The sequence below is a fragment of the Scophthalmus maximus genome, chromosome 3, assembly GCF_022379125.1.
Source record: "Scophthalmus maximus strain ysfricsl-2021 chromosome 3, ASM2237912v1, whole genome shotgun sequence".
Classification (NCBI taxonomy): Eukaryota; Metazoa; Chordata; class Actinopteri; order Pleuronectiformes; family Scophthalmidae; genus Scophthalmus; species Scophthalmus maximus.
The window spans coordinates 12095048-12108174 of NC_061517.1; the positions used below are offsets into that span (position 1 = coordinate 12095048).

At 39.6% G+C, this 13127-nt stretch overlaps 2 protein-coding genes across 2 annotated transcripts; both read left to right on the forward strand.

The window, feature by feature from the left end:
- Positions 1 to 316: 316 nt before the first annotated feature.
- LOC118316288 (protein lifeguard 2) lies at positions 317 to 5410 on the forward strand. Its single transcript, XM_035643949.1, has 12 exons — positions 317 to 486; positions 1874 to 1964; positions 2142 to 2230; positions 2436 to 2500; positions 2598 to 2651; positions 2743 to 2793; positions 2886 to 2925; positions 3121 to 3158; positions 3373 to 3460; positions 3594 to 3689; positions 3906 to 3959; positions 4066 to 5410. Exons 1-12 carry the CDS (start codon positions 472 to 474, stop codon positions 4213 to 4215), a joined length of 831 nt encoding a protein of 276 aa, XP_035499842.1. The 5' UTR covers positions 317 to 471; the 3' UTR covers positions 4216 to 5410.
- A 706-nt stretch (positions 5411 to 6116) lies between these two features.
- Positions 6117 to 13030, forward strand: senp1 (SUMO specific peptidase 1). The gene is made up of 18 exons (XM_035645006.2): positions 6117 to 6740; positions 6995 to 7053; positions 7170 to 7351; positions 7434 to 7509; positions 7603 to 7795; positions 7929 to 8073; positions 8176 to 8294; positions 8636 to 8919; positions 9038 to 9101; positions 9356 to 9394; positions 9484 to 9568; positions 9682 to 9822; positions 10310 to 10441; positions 10608 to 10811; positions 10897 to 10976; positions 11064 to 11148; positions 11764 to 11859; positions 11954 to 13030. Exons 1-18 carry the CDS (start codon positions 6607 to 6609, stop codon positions 12014 to 12016), a joined length of 2181 nt encoding a protein of 726 aa, XP_035500899.1. The 5' UTR covers positions 6117 to 6606; the 3' UTR covers positions 12017 to 13030.
- The last annotated feature ends 97 nt before the right edge of the window (positions 13031 to 13127 follow it).

Consider the following 13127-nt stretch of genomic DNA (forward strand, 5'->3'; position numbering starts at 1 on the left):
ATTTTGTTCAATTATTTTAAAAACACAAGGTGGGTGAGGGGGTATTGATGATGTGGAAATATTTTAGCCCCTGCAGTGCCCTCTTCTACTTTTTTTCTACCGACTAATTCCAGATTTCTCTTGACTTTTCTTCTCACAAGGCATCACACAGGTACCCATCCTCCCTTTTTTTGGTGCTGTGGTACAGTCCCAGCCCTTTTCTATGGTGCAGCTTCCCCTGGATGTTGCTAGAACAACCCTGTGTGAGTGAGGGAGGGGCGGGCTGCACGAGTCCTAACTGCGTTGTTTTTGGGATTACATCACTACATCGTCACAGGGTTCCAAGTCTGAGCAGGCAAGAGGAGAGCACCGTCATTCTATCATCCTCAGACTCTGCAGAAGCTGCGTTATCAACAGAGCAGAAACCAGAGTCTCATTGACTGGTTGGCAAATAGAACAAGACAAGGCACAGCAGGAGGACAGACAGGCATCATGACTCAGGGCAAGGTATGTGCTTCAAGTTATTTTTCCATCCTTATTTTGTGTTGATTAAAAAAAATAAGCTGTTTTAAATTCATGTATGCGAGCCCTTGCTCCATCTCTTTAGTCTCACTATTGTTGAATATTTGATGCAATGCAGGCTTCTCAGCTGTCAACACCACCACAGTGGTCTTTTTAATGCCTCTGACATTAAACTGTGGCTTTGTGTTCTGCAGCAGTCAATCTATTTCCTAGCCACAAAACCTCTCAGGACTGGAGAGCTGTAACATGGAGTAGCTATAATTAATGACAATTTATTCCATTTGTATTATTCATTCATTCGAATGTGATATTTTTTGTCTTATGCTGAGCTATTCTGTGTTACCTGAGTTGATGCCAGTGTAAATGCGTCATTGGTTGTTTCACCACGTTGAGTCACCATGACAACCAATTTCTCACTGTAACCCTGTCCTCTTGAAGTGGTCCGGTCACAGTGTGTGGCTCTCGTCTTGGTGGCTAGAAAAATATATCTGCTGACATCGGTACAGAAGTTTGATTTTCGATTCCAGGTTAGGGCATTGCTAAAAAAAGAATCCAGTGTGGGCCCTCAGGCAAGGCCCTTAATGATACCTGCCTACCTCTATATGAGTCAAAAAATGGATGATTGTAAGTCGCCTTGGAAAAAAGCGTCAGCGAAATGAATGCAATGTAATGTAAATGAGGATAATAGGAAGTGGTTATTGACAAGCAATTGACATCCTGTTCTTTTCTCCCAAATCTTTTAGAGAAAGTGATGCTCTGTTACTGTGTCTGGATTTAACTCCGAAAGGGGGTCAGGGGGCAAACATTTGTTTTTGGTCCCCTGTTGACCCCCACAATACAGTCACTTCCATAATTTTGAAAACTGATAAATAGTTTAAGAGATGTTTTGTATTATGTATTATGCACTATTAAAAGCTTTTAGAATATGAATATTTGCTACTTTCGCAGTTTTCTATGGTCAGTTTTTGATTGTTATTGCAGGGTCATAGTTGACAACACTAGGAATTTCACGAATGAAGGCATTGATGATGATATGTGACAGCTAAGTAATGAAAACTTAGGTATTAGATCTAAAATACTGTAAATATATAGATTTAAATTCTAGAATTCCAGAATTCTAGAGTCATTAATCCAAAATATGTAATATTTGTAAAATACAATACATACTGCCTAACCTGTATTGTAACACTTTTCTTTTCATAAGATCTTGAAGCTCCTTTAATGACTCACTTGTACTCTTCCTGAATAGTATGAATTATACCAAAAATGTTGATTCTTTGCAACATAAATGTTTACAACTTTAAATCATCAGGTAAATATGTGTGAGCAACATACTGTAAACTAACAAATGTTCATTTTTTTGTACTATTAGCTGTTTCTTGCAGACAAGACCGCCAATGGCTCCTCCAGTGGACAGGCTTTGGCGGCACCAGCTCCTCCCAGCTATGAGGAGGCCACTGCGAGTATGACAACACCCCAAGTGTTTCTTTGATCCTTTTTAACAAATAGGTTTGATCGTGTTTAGCATGTTTTGGGATAGTGTAGTATTGAGGGGATGTCACAAGATCATACTGGTTGAAACAGTGAATTGTAAATCCTCAACACTTAAAAGTCTCAAATAAATGTGTTGGTTTTTTCAGGCACCAGTGCTCCTTGCTACAATGATGTGGAAATGCTCACTGAGTTCACTTGGGATGATCGCAACATCAGGAGGATCTTCATCCGAAAGGTATAGAAGATTTATCAACACATTGATAACAGTGTTAGTTCTGCTGTGAAATTTCCATCAGTTCTTGGCAGAAGATATATTGTATCTAAAAGGGAACATGGTGAAATAATGGATACATAAAATAAATTGATTCACAAATAATACAATGCAAGTACATGTAAATCTATGAAAACTTTGTTTTTTACTCAAACGTGCTTTTTTTTAGGTGTACGCCGTCTTGATGATCCAGCTTTTGGTCACTCTTGCTATTGTGGCTCTTTTCACATTCTGGTGAGACCAGCCTTTTTTTATTTAAGTATTAAACAAGAAATTCTGATTAGAGATAAATCCCTGGGTGGTGTGCTTACAAGTCTCATCCTATGTTTAGTGACCCCGTGAAGGACTACATTCAAAGCAACCCTGGGTGGTACTGGGCCTCTTAGTAAGTAACACATTTAGTCAGTCTCAAGTCAGTAATAGACTCACTTATGTCTTGTAACGTATAATATTTAAATATTTCCGTCGTTTCGCAGTGCTGTGTTCTTTGTCACCTATCTGACCCTGTCTTGCTGCTCTGCACCAAGGTAAGTTAAAATTGTACATCACCAAAAAAACATGTTAAAAAGGAAACATAAATCACTTAAAATATTGTAATTCTCTTTCCTCAATCCCACAGGAGACATTTTCCATGGAATCTGATTCTGCTTGCCATCTTTGTAAGTGCAAGACATTTGAATTTTTGAATGTTTAACTTTCACCTCACAGCTGATTGGAAGTTGAAAATTACAATAATCTAAAACAAGTTCATGGAAATATATTGTAGAAGTGAATGCTGTCCATTCATGACTTTGCTGAATTTGACTTGAATCATTTCCTGATTTTTTACATGACTGTTATATGTCCTGCTACAGACCCTCTCCCTCTCCTACATGACAGGGATGTTGTCCAGGTATACGTCATGTTTGCTCACTACTTTATGTGTCTGTATTGTTTTGCTATGCATTGTATCTTGTGGTAGATTTCTGTCTTCAGACTCTTTGTGTGGTCAGTGCTGTGTGTATTTATACAGTATATATATATAAATATATGTTTTTTTGTTTTTATACATATAACTAATATCTTGAACATTTTCAGTTAGTTATTTATTTCTCTGTTTTTAATAGTTTCTATAATACCAAGTCAGTGGTGATGTGTCTGGGCATCACAGCAGCTGTTTGTCTTGTGGTCACAGTCTTCAGCTTCCAAACTAAGGTGAGAATAATATTGATCTTTTCCTATATTTCTATTATTTTTAATCTGATATGCAGTTTGTTTGATTAAGAGAGAACATATTTTGTGTGTGTATATGTAAATGGGTTTGATTTCATGTGCTTTCTCCATCCAGTTTGATGTGACATCATACCAAGGTGTGCTCTTTGTCTTCTGCATGGTGATGTTCATCTCTGGACTGGTTCTGGCACTCGTCCTTCCATTTCAATATGTAAGTACGACTATCTAATTCAATCCATTACATCGGCTGAGTGATGTGTACGGATAGGAGTGTGGAGGATTTTTAGACAACCAGGATATACTGTACATCAAATATGATTGTAAAAAGTGTAACACATATTTGATGTAAGACTCATGAAGGAAGACCTTCCACACTATGATATAAATTCTTAGAATCACATCTAATCAAGTCGTTATTGGCATTTAGGTACCGTGGTTGGATACCGTCTACGCTGTCTTGGGAGCCATACTGTTTACCATGGTAAGCGTAAGGACACTCTCAAGCAATTATTGATATTGTTGTAGACTGTCAGAATCCGAATCAAACTAAAGAGATGTCTTTCTTATTGTCTTATTTTCTGTTGCAGTTTTTGGCGTTTGACACCCAACTCATCATGGGAAACAAGCGGTACACCATAAGTCCAGAGGAGTATGTCTTCGCCACTCTCAACATCTACCTAGATATAATTTACATCTTTTCCTTCTTTCTGCAAATCTTTGGAACAAAACAGGAGTAAACCATCACATCTACCTTTCTGATGCACACCTATGGAAAATAGGGAGACATGATAAGAGTCTTTTAAAATTTTGGTGATGGTGGTGACAAGGTTTCCAATTGCAACAGCTTTATGTTTTGCGTGATACTGACAGGGTCACAAATACTTTGTAAATTTCATAGCTTTCACAACCAAGACGTCTAGAACCTTTCCCTACTCTCCAGCATGATTGGGAACCCCCACCAGATTATGTGGTTAGCTCTCTCGGTTTACCACCCAAAATCATTTCGTAACTCGTGATCATCAGGCTCCATTTAACGATAGATAAAACATTCTTTGAGTGTCCATAAGCAGCTGTATGGGTGTCTAATGGTGTCACAGATCTTCTGCAAAAGATAGACGTCAATGCTGTTTAGGAGGTATTTGATAAACAGCACATTATGCATGACTCTAACTATGCCAAGTACAGTAATCCCATCATTGGGCTTTCTGTGGGTGTTAATTAGTCACTGGAAGCACAAAGGTAACTTTAAAAAACACTTAAAGACTTTCCCTGTGTTTTCGGTTACCTGTCTTAAACAGTTTGAGGATAGATGACTTGTTTTCTGGCATTTAAATGACAATCTGAAAATGTTATTCATTGAATTTGGGATGTTGCTACTCATCTTTACATTCATTTCGTACTCGTTGTATACTGTATGGTCTATTTTTTAAATTTTTGCTCAATTTAACTCTGAAGATGTCATTCGTTCACATTGTCGCAGTGTTTATTGTTAGTTTGTTATGTGACTATGTGTGTTTAAACTTGATATCTTGAAAAATATTTAGTTTGATCAAACCTTGATTATTGGTATTATCTTTTCTGGTCCTAACGTTATATGAACCAACATAGTTTGTGTGAAGTGGTGACACATGATAATTGAATATAAACATGACAGTGCCAAACATGCATGGGTTTACTCAAACTTTTGATAAGGCCTGCATTTGTGGAGGGGCTTAAATGCTATATTTCATGACATAAAGTTTATTTTTTAATGACAGAATGATCTATTTCGGATAAAATGTTAAATGGTTTAAAGCTTGAAATGAATTTATTAGTTTTTTAAAGTGACCTTGAAATATATTTATTTGATGATATTGATGCAGTAGTTGTATATTGTTTTAAGAGCATTTTCATTGGTGTTACTGTATGCATTCATTAAAGGGTGAATGTGGAAAAAAATTGCTCACTGGTTCATTCTGATTCAATACATTATGCGTTATCTAAACCTAAATCTACATGTGCTTCATGTTTGACTATTTTCAGCAGGAAAATAGGCAAATGGGAACTTAGTTTCAGTTTTCACTATATTTTCATTGTAAACATGTCAGTAGAGTTCTCTTACTTTAGGTGTCTCTTAAATATTGCTGCCTTTAACCAACATAAATTTAAATGAATTATCAATAGCTGACCATTAACAAGGTAATCTGTCATCTTAGAACTTTTAATGGAAAAACTACACTAGAAGAAAAAAAATGTTGCGTGGGTATAAGAAGCATATGACTGCATTTATGCTGTTGATTTAAGACTGGAGCCAAAATATACTCAACACAACCTCTCTGAATATGTCCTGCTTATTTACAAATGGTTTAGATCTCCATAAAGGCATGTGTTTGCAATAAAGATTAATTCAATGCATTCATCTAATTTTAAAATATAAGTAGAAAATCAGAGCAGAGGAGAAGGTCTGTTCCTCTACACCTATTTGTGTATGATCGCGCGCATGTGGCATCTACATGTGATAGAAATTACACGGTGCTCCCAAGTCAAAGCCGGCGGGTGTGACGTGACATTAAATGCTCTCCTCCAGCCTGCAGTCGACCAGTAGATGCGCGTTGCACTCGGACCTGCTGCACGCAGTCGTCCAATCACAGCGCGCGACGGTAGCACGTCCAGTTCAGCCATGTTGTGGTTTTGAATGAGGAAGAAGCGGGAGATGGTTTTCTTCAACGAGTTTATATACAATTTAAAGTCACGCTGGGGATATATAAACGAGCTAGGGCGCGACTCAACATGATAGCCGTTTGTCCGAACGCGTTGGTTGTGACTTGCCGCGTTCCTGTGGGAATTTAAACATACTTCCATAAATTAGCCGTGTAGCTAACAGTGTCTGCTAGCAGAGAAGTTAGCATAGTGTGCTAGCTAGGCAACTAGCGAGTTATCAGCCAACTAGCTAACGGTTAGCTCGCGTCTCGGAAAAGTAAAATGATATTTGCGAGGACGGTAAGCCTTTCGAACGGCCCCAGCTAACACACCTCGGTCGACTGAAATGGTTTCGCTGGATTTTGTTTGACCACATTGACAGGTAGACTGAACGCAGACACGGCGATTTATATCTAAACCAGCGGCGCTATTTGTAAAACTTTTGAGCCATGTTGAATAAAATCTACGGATGGTTAGAAACCAGCGTTGCCAATCTTCGCAACGGTGTTCCAGCTGCGGAGCACTCGGATGCACACCGGGCGCCGGGAGATGGTCCGGCGCGGAGGAAGAGACCAGTTGAATGGTATGAGCTGCAACAACATTATTCCCCTGTGTCACCGAAATGACAGCTTCTTATGAAAGACGGGATCTAAGTGACCAGAAGTTGCTTCGAAATTGACTGACGTCTAATGTGCCTTTTGTTAAAATCGCATTTCATTTCTCCAGTGTGTTAAGCATTATTTGGTTTGCCATGTGAAGAAGATTATTTTCAGTCTGTCGAAATGGTTTGAACGTAATATAAGCTGAACTAGCATTCAATCTGTCCCCCCCATCAAGTTTGGAAGATGGACATAACGATGACCAAGATGGCTTAATGATAAAGAGATCACGAATGGGTAATTGCAAAGTCACGCACTATTTTATTTCATATTATTGGAGGAGTACATGTGAGGATATTGTCAAATCAGTGTTACCCCATTCAGTCTCGTCCGTTTGTTTCCAATGTATCCAGGGGATATCATTGACACAGTCAAGACGGCGGCTGAAGGTGTGAAGAGTCACAGTTCCAGTGTGGCTGCATGGATGAAGAGCACCGTCAGCCCCCCTTTAAGAAACGTCCTGCCACCCTCCACCGGACCGCCACCTGGAGAGCCACAGCCCTCCACATCAGCAGCAGCCTGGACAGGGAGGCCGGTGAGTTAAGAATTTAAGTTGTGTGTCAAAAGATTTTTAATCCTCTAGTTTTGTTTAAACGTGTGTTTTTGTTTGTATTAAGATTGCTGAAAGTAACTCTCTGGGTGAGACGTTTGCCGCTCCCTCAACGACTTTGGAGTGGAAAACATCCAAATCAGGTGAGTCTTATCACCTGAAGCACTATATAAGCTTTCGCAGTAAGGTTGAAAGTTAATTGCTGTGCTATGTTCTTCCTTTCTTTCCAACTCTAGAATGGTTGCGTAATGAGAAGTCCATCATGGGATCAAAACAATGCAGGCGACAAGTGTGCATGAGTCCTAGTCACCGCGAGGTGCCGAAAGCGAATGGACATTCAGTCAACCTACCACCATTTCTCACCCCTAAATTGCACCCGACTCCGCGGCTGGGCAGACCCCTAAACCTTCGACCATATGGAGCACCAAGGTATTTCTTACGTCTTCAATTCTTTATCGCGCTGACAAAATATTTTTTCCTGTATTACTAGTTGGTTATTTGATTTTTCAATACCTGTTGTCAGTTGATGATGTATGAGGAAAGTGTCATTTTGTGTCTGCAGTTTCTGTGCTGGACCGGGCACCACTAGCAGCTCCTGCACCAGCATGTATGAGAAGACGTTTCCCATCAAAGTGATGCCGAGTCCAACACACAGCGCCTCATCTGGCCGCATGCACAGGGCCAGGCCCCAATGCACAGCACAGGAGGTCAGACATCAGGGCAATGAGGCACCGTTTGTGATCTCTTCTACTTCAGCTGTCGTATTTCTGTGTAGATTTCATGGTTCCCCTCTATCTGTGTTTGTCCAGTCTGTTTGTGAAGAGGAGAAGGAGGTCTACAGGCAGCTCCTAACTATGGTCTCGGGTGGTCAGTCGTCGTTTCTTCACAACGGCAGCTCACATGCCATTGTGAGGTCACACAGAGATTTGTACGTACACATTCAAATACAGGATTACATAAAATTGTCACTCTGTGTATCCTAGACAGATTAAACAAGTTTTACATGCATAGCTTTATGATCAAAAGAGAACTCAAAAGTGCTAGAAATGTCTGATACATACTCAGTGGTCACATGTATGCTTTGCAGCTGGAGGTGTCGTGCAAGGTATCCATCTTTACTGCAATTGCAAACTTTTTATGCATTTATACTATATGGCTAGTAAATACATGTAAAATAAATTTCAATCTTGTTCCCACACTTTAACCCAGTGATTTATTTCTGGACTTGTCTGCCCCCTCATCTGCTTACCCCTGTCGTGTTCTCATCAGCACCAGCTTCCTGACGACCAGCCGCAGACTGTTACAGTTCTCCTCCCCGACTGGGTCGGCAGCGGGAGAAACTTCTGAGGGAACCAGCGGCCCACCAAGCCCAAGAGGGATGTCAAGCCAGAGCTCAAGCAACCTCCCCAGCCCAGTGGAGGCCTCCAGCAGACCAGGGATCCAGACGTGGTCTCTGGACATGGACATCAGCTCCAGCAGAGCAGCTACTCTCGCATCAGCATCCTCCCCATCTGCTCTGCAGGATTCCTCCTCTCAGGACACACAGTCATCAGGTAAAGATACTTGTGTGTAAACTTGATATGGAGATTATTAACATTTTATGTCATAATGGGAATTGAATGTTTGCTTGTTTTTGTATTTATGTTGTAATCTCATTTTCCTCTCTTCTAGCTCATGATGGTGACTCTGTAATCATAGTAAATGAGCAAAAGGGTAAAAAGCAAGACAGCTCAAGGTTAGTATTTGATTTCAGTCAGTGTTTATCTTTGGTTCCTGACATTGTTTTCTGATGAGCATTTCACTGTGGTTAATAATAATGACGTGTAATATGATTAGACATAATACAAGTGTGGTCAAAGACAGAGACATCTTAACATTTAATGTTGAATGCATTGCATGCTTTTAATTGATTTCATAATTTAAATGGAAATTGAATTTATTTGAACACAACAAGAATTTGATCTATAACCTATTGATCTGTCTTTACAGCATGCCATGTTTCCAAGCTGAGTTATGGATCAAAGAATTGTAAGTACAGGCACTGCTTCTAATCACCCTCTAAGAAATTGATCTTACGTCTACTGATCTTCTGTTTGAATGTTTTTTTGTCTCTGTAGAACAAGTATGTACGACTCTCGTGCAAGAGAAAGACGGAGACAGATAGAAGAGCAGGAGGCCCTGGCCGCCCAGTTGCTGCGACAGGTGACTGTTCACCACTGAAGCCTTCTCTCAGGCTCAGTTGTATCATATCCACTCTTTCTCTCGACCTCCTGTTATCCCACCAACCTGTGTCATGTCATGTTACTGGTTCCCAGCGCCTGTCTGATGCGGGGAAACGCAGTCCAGATGTGGAGGTTCACATTCGAGTTCCTCTGGAGAAGGAGGTTCCTTTGGCTGCTGTGATAGAAGAACCAAAGCCCCTGGAAGAAAAACCAGAATTTCCTGAACTTACAGAGGTTTGATTGTTGTATCTCTTTTAATGTGCTAGAATTTGTTCAGGTGATCAACCCAAACCGACTTGCTCCGTCTTTAAAGATTGTGATTCCTTTAAAAAAAGTAGAAATGCTGTTTTTGTACCTTGGTGACTGTAGAAAGAAAATGAATTGCAAAAAGTGAAAGTTAACAATGTAGATGTGCAGAGATCTAACTAGAGATCTACCTGAATAGTGTTTTCATTTGCACTTTTGTTTTATTGTAAATTATATATTCATTGACTTACTTCAGTTAAGAGGAAATGATTAGTTCGTTTTTTGTCAGTGCCATTGTTGGTTCAAAATAATCAGAAATAATGAAAATAGAAATTCAGAATAATACAAAGAGTTACAAGTATCAGTAAACTCAGGTCTGCAGGCTCAGTATTTGTTTAAAAAAACTCATGTAACCAGTAAAAGTGTTAGGATGATATTTCCTCCCTTTTAATTTGTGCTGTGTAATTCTGTTAAGGAAATGGGGGCTGAGGTTAACCGGTTGCTGAGAGCATCAAATCCTCAAGAAGTGTTAAGTGAAGGTTTTGGTCTCAGGCTTACGCGGAAAGACCTGTACACCCTCAGCAACCTCAACTGGCTGAATGATGAAGTGAGTTCCGGTATCCTCAAGCAAAGATCTCTGAACTAATTTTGAACTAAATAGACACTAATGCATACATTATAATCTGATATCATGATATTTGTTCTGCAATTGACTCATGCAGTAGCACTTTAAATGTCCAGTTAAATTAAACTCTCCCTCCTTAATCTTTCAGGTGATCAATTTTTACATGAACCTGCTGGTCGAGCGCAGCAAGGATCCCAACTTGCCATCGGTCAATACGTTCAACACTTTTTTCTACCCGAAGCTGGGCAGGAGTGGCTACTCGGCTGTCCGTCGGTGGACCAAAAAGACAGACATCTTTTCTAAAGACATCCTGTTGGTTCCTGTCCACTTGGGGGTGCACTGGTGCCTCTCTGTAAGTCTATGACCATAATTGTGAACTTGAATGAAATGGTCTGTATTTAGTTTTAATTTTTTTATTGTGAATCTCTTTCTCTCAGGTGGTGGATTTCAGGAAAAAGGCTATCATGTACTTTGATTCAATGGGAGGAAACAACGATGAAGCATGCAGAATATTGTTGTAAGTTTTCAGGTCCCATTTCTTTATTGGGATACAAAAATACATATTTTTAAGAGGCATTGAAAAATTTCATTTTTGTCTCCCCAGTGACTATCTGCAGCAGGAAAGTAGGGACAAAAAGGGCAAAGAGCTGGATACCTCAGGCTGGACTCTCCACAGTAAAAAGCCCAGTGTAAGTCCAACACGAGCACCGAGAACATTGAGTTGTCTTCTTTTAATTGTCTGCCATGTAATGCCGTGTTGTTGAATTTCATTCATATAGTCCAGTATCACAGTCTGTGAAGCATTTGCACATGTTTGACTTGAGTGAATTCAGAAGAAGAAAATCTCATGTGGTGCCTGGATAAGTAGGGGGGGGGGGCTCTCTCCAGGACTACTTGTGGAGGAAGAGGCTGTCATTGATCCGTTGACATACAGCCCCACTTTGTTTCATTGGAACATCCATCAAGTGGCCAATACAGAAAATAACATGGCCCCTGTTGTCAAACACTGTGCCTGAGGAAATGAACCTTAAATAATGTCAGTCAATTCACAGTCCACCCTGTACTGGTAGGACTTCAATCTTGTTCTCGTAGTATTATTGTGTTTATCATAACGTATAGTCAATACCAAAATCTCAAAGTCTTAAAAAAAGTGCTACACTAATTAATTTTCAAAGCAGAATCTTCAGTATCAGTATTGATCAAATGTCCTGTCACAGGGTTAATTTCATTTTTGCACTATGGGCTAGTCAAGAGTTAATTTGCACCTTTAGTAACATTTTCAGTTTTTATCCCTCTGCTCTCAGGAAATCCCTCAGCAGATGAATGGAAGCGACTGTGGAATGTTCACTTGCAAATATGCAGATTACATTACCAAAGACAAGCCAATCACATTCACGCAGGTAATCGCAAAACAGCAGCAACAGAGATTTATCTGGTGAGCTCATCATGAGAGTCCTAAAAATGGCTCACACCACCTCTTTTTCTCATTCACAGAAACACATGCCCTACTTTAGAAGAAGGATGGTTTGGGAGATTGTGAACCATAAACTGTTGTGATGTCAGGACGAGGACTTTGAAACTTTGTGTGTAGTTTCGATCAGTGTTGAAAAACACGAGTTGCGACTACGGCTGAGCTACAGTCGTGTGGTTCTGGGAAAGACTTGCACACTAGCTCATTGGATCAGGAAACCAGCTCTGCCACTCTCCCTCCTCTGAGGCCAATCAAGCCCTCAGCCGCAGTGGCTGATGGGATATTGCTGAAGCACTCAAGCACTGCCTCCCAGTCTTATTCTCCAGTTTTTCTTTTTGTGAGTCATGGTGCTGCACCCGCGGAGTATCAGTACAGCAGCTGAAACACTGAACTGTTTTTGACACGTATTGACTTACAGACCATACTCTGAGCTGCAATGTTCCCTTTGATGCAGACACACAGTTTACATGTTTTTGTCTTATGGGGAGATGAGTGTATAATGCTGCATTGTTTTTATAAAGACAGTGATGCTACATTTTACTGTCACTGTCAGTTTTTGATACTGTTGGTACGTGCAAATAAAAATGTACTTTACGATATGAATGCCCACAAAACTGAAATTTTGATGGTATCTAGACCAAAAATCTGCCTCTTTGTATTTGGGCACAAGTCTTGTTATCTTTTCTATTTTTCTGGGAAACCGACATTACTCCCACAGCAAGATTATTTTGTAATTTGATTAAAATGCACAAAGATCTTCAAATGTGACATTACCTCAGAGTATGATTTCTAATGAAAACAGAATGTTGTCTTACCTTTATAATGATGTACAAACAAAATAGTTTTAGTTGCACCCTAAAACAGCAGCGCAAAAATAATTTGCAATATCTTTGTTCGTTGGACTTGATAGAAAATTGTAAATTGAGGTTCACAGTCTCTTTTATGTATTTTAGTTAAGAAGCAAAACATTTTTTTAGGGAACTTTGTACATAAATCATATACGACCCTTGGACAGTGTAATATACTTTTTTATATACCTGTTTCCTATCTATTTTTATCTAGATATGTCTGTTTTAGAAATAAATCTTCATGTATTGTGACATTCTTTGTGTATTACCTCAAATTCCAATTGAGTTGGTTCGATATAAAAACTGCCACGTGATAAACATGCGAGAATATGGACGCGTCTTTTCCCAT

Excerpts from the sequence above, each read along its gene's own strand:
- LOC118316288 (XM_035643949.1), top strand. Across the intron at positions 1,965-2,141 it reads CTATGAGGAGGCCACTGCGA|GCACCAGTGCTCCTTGCTAC; the intron begins GTATGACAACAC and ends TGGTTTTTTCAG. Across the intron at positions 2,231-2,435 it reads GGAGGATCTTCATCCGAAAG|GTGTACGCCGTCTTGATGAT; the intron begins GTATAGAAGATT and ends GCTTTTTTTTAG.
- senp1 (XM_035645006.2), top strand. The coding sequence starts at position 6,607 with ATGTTGAATAAAATCTACGGATGGTTAGAAACCAGCGTTGCCAATCTT. Across the intron at positions 9,823-10,309 it reads AATTTCCTGAACTTACAGAG|GAAATGGGGGCTGAGGTTAA; the intron begins GTTTGATTGTTG and ends AATTCTGTTAAG. Across the intron at positions 10,977-11,063 it reads GAAGCATGCAGAATATTGTT|TGACTATCTGCAGCAGGAAA; the intron begins GTAAGTTTTCAG and ends TTGTCTCCCCAG.